Raw genomic sequence first — 6346 nt, 5'->3', positions numbered from 1 at the left:
CCTACTGCGCATGTGCACATGAGAGCGTGCGAATGTCGACGGTGTAGTTTCTCGTCCCTTACTACAGGCGACTCCGTTCGAGTCCTGACAGTGCTACCTTTCACAAGTGTATACATTGTCATACACGTTCGATTCGAAATAGACACCAGAACATGGCGACATTTCTGAGGGTCATCAATTTCTCTAAGCAGGTATGTGACAAAACTCGTTGCCTTGTTTACATTATACGATAGCGAAGTAGTTTGAACAATGTCGTCGTTACTGTTTTAACTAGCGTCCTACTAGAGATGTGGCCGTGGAGCAATGTCAAATTTGTTTGTCCTGTCTGTAGATCTGTCACTGTTTCACACCGCTGCATCGATATTGTTCTCCTCTAAAAAAAGCCCAAATTTTAAAGAAATACGTGACACTCACCGACTTGTTTGCTAGTCCCAATCAGTTGCAAGACATGAACATGATAAAATATATGAAGTCAATAAAACCTAAACGATCACAGCTGCACTCGAACTGGTGACGCAACGAAATAAAAGTCCAATCCCTTTAACCCATAAGGTGTCACATTTTGAGCAGCGAACAATTTGGACTGGTGATGGTCAAGACCGTTTGGTAAACCGGGTGTTGTTAAAATGTGCTGTTAAGTGTTATTCACTTCGGTCAGGCCAGCTCCCACTCCGAAAGACGAAGTCACGTCAGCAGTCACAGCGATTAATAATACTATGCATTACGGTAATGCGCCGCCAGCAAGTGGCGTTGGCCACCTTCACAAAGCTGAACAATTGCACGGACAACAGCCTTTGGATTGAAATGTAATGAAATAACATCAATGCAGCGAGGCAACCAGTTCTTCCGGGAACCGGTTCACCAAGGGAGCTCGCCCAACATTGCGCCCAGAAACGTTCTGAAGTTGAGTAGAAGTTAATGCTAAATCTGCATCAAAGACTGCAATCACACATTATTTCAAAAATATCGTTAAAAATGCCATTTTTGTTATGTTACAACCAGGCCAGTTTAGGGCACACTACACCCCGCCAGGTATCCAAACAAAGAACTTTAATACGAACCTGGTGTTGTAATTCAAAATAAAACTCCTCTGAAATCTGCAATTTTGACCATTACATCTGATTTTAAAATTCATGAAAAATTAAAATGTTATTCTGCAACCAGACCAGTTCTTTGGCACACGAGACCACCCATGGTATTGAATCAAAGTACACTAATCTGATGTTGTATTTCAAAATAAATAGAATCTGCAATTACGCAGATGTTCGGAGGCAGGGGTCGCACTGCAATAATGGCTGTTTATTGCACTTATTGTCTTTTTCTTAATAAACTCATATCTGCTTATTTTAACTGTCAATTCGTCCTTCATACGCTTTCGTGTTTCTCTCTCGCGTTCTCTCTTTCACTTTCTCGCTCGCACGCCTTCCTGTTTCTCACTCGCTTTCTCTTTCACTTTCTCGCTCGCTGGCTCTCAACTCGGCGGCCAGATGGCTCCTCCCACAGCTGCAAATCATGTTTTCCAAGCGCATGAGAGCTGACTCGGACACTTTCATTGGTCCAATCTCCAACGTGATGTTTACCATCATTTCATTGGTCAGATGTACAGAAACAAGAATGGGTACCGGTAAATCGATTGATGGCTTGCTATTCGTCAGTAAAAATCCATAAATAAGACTAGTCGCATTTAAAGCTGCAAGGTTCAAAGTTTTGAAAAAAATAACTGCCTTTTGTCTGGAAAATGCGGTATCCAACCAAGGTACTTTCAAACAAATCTGATGTTGCTTTTCAAAGTATAACTGATTAAAAAAAACAAATTGAAATTAGGATATCCCGCAAATAAATGAGTTCTTGTGTACACTAGATAATCCAACCAAAGTAGTTCAAATCTGAATTGAAATCTGCAATTGTAACCATTATCCGCAAATTAAAAACAAAAAAAGACATTAAAAACTTCACATTTCATTATTCCGCATATAGATATGTTCTAATGCACACGAGGCAACTCCAGATATTCAATCAAAATACTTCCACACAAATCTGATTTTGCATTTAAAAGCAAAGTGCCCTGGAAGTCCCGAATTTTGATGGTTTACACCTGATTTCTAAATAAATCATTAAAAAGTTAAATTGTTATCCCACACCAGACCGGTACAAAGGCACACGAGACAACTCAAAATTAACCATATATATATATATATATAAATAAAAAATGCAACCTCCTGGAGGAGTTGTCATCACACTCTTGGAGTAATTTTAGTTGCTCGACCACACCTGGGAATGTTTGCCACTGTTTCAAGTGTTCTCCATTCGTGAATAATGGCTCTGACAGTGGTTTGCTATACCCCCAGCGTCTTGGAAATGGCTTTGTAACCTTTTCCAGACTGATAGATTCAAATAACTTTTTTTTTTTCTAATTTCTTCTCAAATTTCTTTGGAACATGGCATGATGCGTTAGTTCCTTGAGATCTTTTAGCCGACTTCACTTTGTCTGACAGATTTTATTGATTTGATTTTTTGATTCAACAAATTTGGTGCTGGGTGTTGCCTGTGAAATTGAACTCAGCTTTCCCAAAACTGTTATTATTCGCAGTTGTTTTGTGATTTAACAATGGGGGATAATTACTTTTTCACAGAGGGTCAGCAAAGTTTGGATTTTTTTTGTTCCTTGACAAATTGAATTGTCATTTGAAAACTGCATGTTGTATTTCTTTGAGTTGTCTCTGAGTGATGTTAAAGTGGGTTTGATGATTTGAAACCTTTGTGTGGATAGATGTGCCCACCAACCCCCCGAAAAAAAAAAAACATACTTTTTCACAGCACTCTACTTCCTATATTCAAATGACCAAGATTTCTTTAAATTTGAGCCTGCGCAGAACACAAATGATTTCTGTCAGTCAGGATATTCTGACACTCATTTATTTGACAAAATGTTTGTATTAGAAAAGGAGTAACCCAGGGCTCTTATTTGGGTTTTTAAAAAAACGCAATATGAGCATACTCGGGTTTTTAAAGAACTAGAATATGAGCATATTCGGATTTAAAAAGCCCCAGAATATTTTGGTTTAGAAAAACCTGAATAAGACCGTATTCAGGGTTTTGCAGGTGTTTACATGGGCTCGCACAGTCAGATTATTGCTAATATTCTAGTTTTGAAAGCATTATTTACTGCATGTAGACATAGTCATTGTTATCACTTTGTGTTTTTTTTTTTTTTTTTTTTTTTTTTTTTTGTAGCTCCGCGGCTTTCGTGTTGCGTGGATTCACCCATTGCCTCAACACACGCAGCTTCCTATCATCAGTGATGCAACTAATAAGGTAAATTTTGCTTCTGCTATTAGAAAAAAGATCAGTAAAAAAATGTGACCAGGTAGGGTAAATGGGAGATGTGTGTGTGATCTGTTCAGAGTTGAAATTCCACTTAGCCATCACCCGCTCTGATGCGGTTAACGGAGGGGACGGGAATTTTCCTTAACTAGCGCTAGAGGGACTAGTCTAAGTTTCTCACAACCTCAGTCAGTCCTGTTTTAAGCCCTTTCATCCACCTTTATTGAGTAACCTTAATAGAAGTAAGGCGAACGTCAGGCCACTTCCTTTTTACGGTAGCTCCCTCAGTAAATCTGGTGCATTTGTTAAGGCTTAGATGGATTTTTACTGTCTTTGCCAAGACTGTAAGGACGCGTTTATAATTTGATCCAAAGCCGGAGTAACTACTTAGATTCATGAATAGCAGCAACCGATGCTTTGAGTTTAGCCGTTATTCCATTTAAGAGAGTATGAGTGTGTCATAAAATAATAAGGGTGACAAGAGTAAATTTAATTTATATTTTTAACGCTTCAGTAGCAAAGCATAATTTGAACTACAATCATCAATCAAATAAGATGGAGCGAAATGAATAGATAGGAATCAAAATGTGAAAATTATTGCAGCAATTAAATATTACAAGTATCAAATGGTTAAATTATAATTTTCGAAGATTTAATAGCAAAGCAATAATGCAAACCATAATTATCAATCAAGTAAGATGGAGGGTATTGAGTTGATAATCATCAAAATGTGAAAATTATGACAGCAATTTAAATGATACAAAAATCCAATGGTAAAATTATAGTTTCGAAGATTTGATACCGACACAATAATTAAAACCATAATCATCAATCAATTAAGATGGATCACATTGGGTTTGCTCTGGTGAAACCCTTGCTCCAGAAACCTGGCCTTGATCAAGATGCACTGTCAAATTTTAGGCCCATTTCCAAGCTGCCTTTCATGAAAAACTATTCTGGAAAAAGTAGTGCACAAAAATTGTTCTTGGATGAACATAACGTCTTGGAGGTCTTCCAGTCAGGTTTCAAGACGATGCATAGCACAGAGTCAGCCCTGTTACGCGTTTCTAATGACATCCTCCTGGCAAATGACAGTGGAGACTACTGTGTCTGGTTTTATTGAATTTAACTGCAGCATTTGATACAGTGGATCACAGTGTTCTGATGGCTCATTTGCAGCAACTGGTGGGCATTGGCGGTAGCGCCCTTGAGTGGTTCAGGTCCTATTTAGCTAACAGAACCTTTTGTGTTAGCCTTGGTTGCGCTGAGTCACGAACTGCCCCACTGTCGTGTGATGTTCCACCGGGCTCAATTCTGGGGCCTCTGCTGTTCCCACTGTATCTGCTCCCATTGGGTTCCATCTGAAGGAAACATAGTATTTCCTTCCACTGCTATGTGGATGACTGTCAGATCTATGTCCTGCTGAGCAAAAAAGAAGCTTTCTCATTAAGGCCACATTTATCCTGCCTGGAGGAAATCAAAACCTGGATGGCACTAAATTTCTAGAATTCCAATGAAATGAAGACAGAAGTGATGATCTTTGGCACCAGTGGCCCTTTTACATCCCGTCCTGTAGACTTGGGCCCCCTGGCGCCTAATCTTAAACAAACAGTCTCAAACTTGGGTCTTAAAGTGGACTTTTATCTTAAAATTGGACCCGCAAAATTGGTGCTATTGTTAAATCCAGCTTCCTTCATATTAGGCAGCTGGCTAAATGAAAGCCTCTCCTTTCTGATGAGCACTTTGAAACAGTATTTCATGCTTTCGTCACATCCCGGCTGGATGACTGTAATGCTCGTTACTTTGGAGTCAGCCAATCCTCCATTAAATGTCTCCAGTTGGTCCAGGATGCTGCTGCTTGCCTCTTGACTGGTAAGAGGGAGTACATAACTCCTCCTCCGGCATCTCTTCACTGGCTCCCTCTTATTTGTTTTTAAATCTTTAAATGACCTCACTCCACCTTACCTCCCTGAGCTTCTCCGCCGGGCCCGAGCACTCCACGGGCAAAGAAAGGAGCCAGTCAAGCCTCCTGCACTCGGTGCTAGAATGGCCGAGATGGCTTGACTGCCTCCAATCGCGATATTGCTTCTTACACTAATATCTTAATTTTACCGCAAGTTTAAAACAAGACTACAGAGCTAAAAAGTGCAACATCATGTTCATATAACATAAATCAATCAAAAATAGATTTTAGTCATTTCTTCAAGAACCGTTAATGGTGGAGCTTATCGACACTTCACTCTTAGTTAATTCAGCCCTGAAGCCAGATGAGTAACAGGGCGTTTACCTAGTTCCCATTTTGCAATGTACCACCGTACTTCTTCAGTACATATTTACAACTGTATAATCTGCTTTTACATGCTAAAAGGAGATATGCTGTGATGCAACATTTAACTGAAATTACTCCTTTCTGTCATAGTGCTTTCCATTAACATCTGAAATTGAAGGCTGTAGGAGAATTATCCATCTGTCAGCTTCAAGACTGGAAGAGCACCTCTCTCAGGACAAAAAGTAAACACACACACACACACAAAATGTGTATATTCTGTGACAATGGTCAACACTGCTGTTGTTGATTTTGTAAATCTGTTTCCCAGTGAATTGTCAGAGGCAGCCTATGAGAAGCTGGCTGATGAGACGCTGGATGCACTGGCTGATTACTTTGAAGACTTAATGGATGAACCTTTCACTGGACCAGACTATGATGTTGTGCTCTCTGTAAGTCAGTGTTGATCATTCTTCCTGAGTATCTATGTTCATATTATTACATTGGACATGGGGAAAAGAATCACTGCACAAATAATATATTTTAATAATTGTTCAAAATGTGACAGACCAGGTAGACCAGAAAAAGTATGAAATGCGTTCATCTCCAACAATCTCTCTACTGACAGTGGCCAATCTCTGCATAAGTCTCCAACAGATCTGTGCAGCTATGAATGTTTGGCTAACTAGATTTTTATTTTTTTTTTTAAAGAAGGCAATTTAGACAAGTCTATAACAGTCCACGTTTTTTTTTTTT

General features: G+C 39.3%; 1 protein-coding gene across 2 annotated transcripts in view; it reads left to right on the top strand.

Moving 5' to 3' along the window:
- fxn (frataxin) overlaps positions 1–6346 on the top strand; it is a 16645-nt gene continuing 10299 nt past the window's right edge. Inside the window, exons 1-4 of one of the 2 annotated variants that reach the window (XM_019860889.1) lie at positions 1–191; positions 3235–3315; positions 5744–5835; positions 5922–6042. In XM_019860889.1, the coding sequence (XP_019716448.1) occupies positions 153–191; positions 3235–3315; positions 5744–5835; positions 5922–6042 (333 nt within the window). In that variant the 5' untranslated portion in view covers positions 1–152. The remainder of the gene's footprint in view (positions 192–3234; positions 3316–5743; positions 5836–5921; positions 6043–6346) is intronic. The other variant, XM_019860890.1, reaches the window with a different exon arrangement.

Source organism: Hippocampus comes, unplaced genomic scaffold (assembly GCF_001891065.2).
Source record: "Hippocampus comes isolate QL1 unplaced genomic scaffold, H_comes_QL1_v1.1 scaffold130, whole genome shotgun sequence".
In the NCBI taxonomy this organism is placed as follows: domain Eukaryota; kingdom Metazoa; phylum Chordata; class Actinopteri; order Syngnathiformes; family Syngnathidae; genus Hippocampus; species Hippocampus comes.
This window is presented reverse-complemented; position numbering and strand designations above follow the sequence as displayed.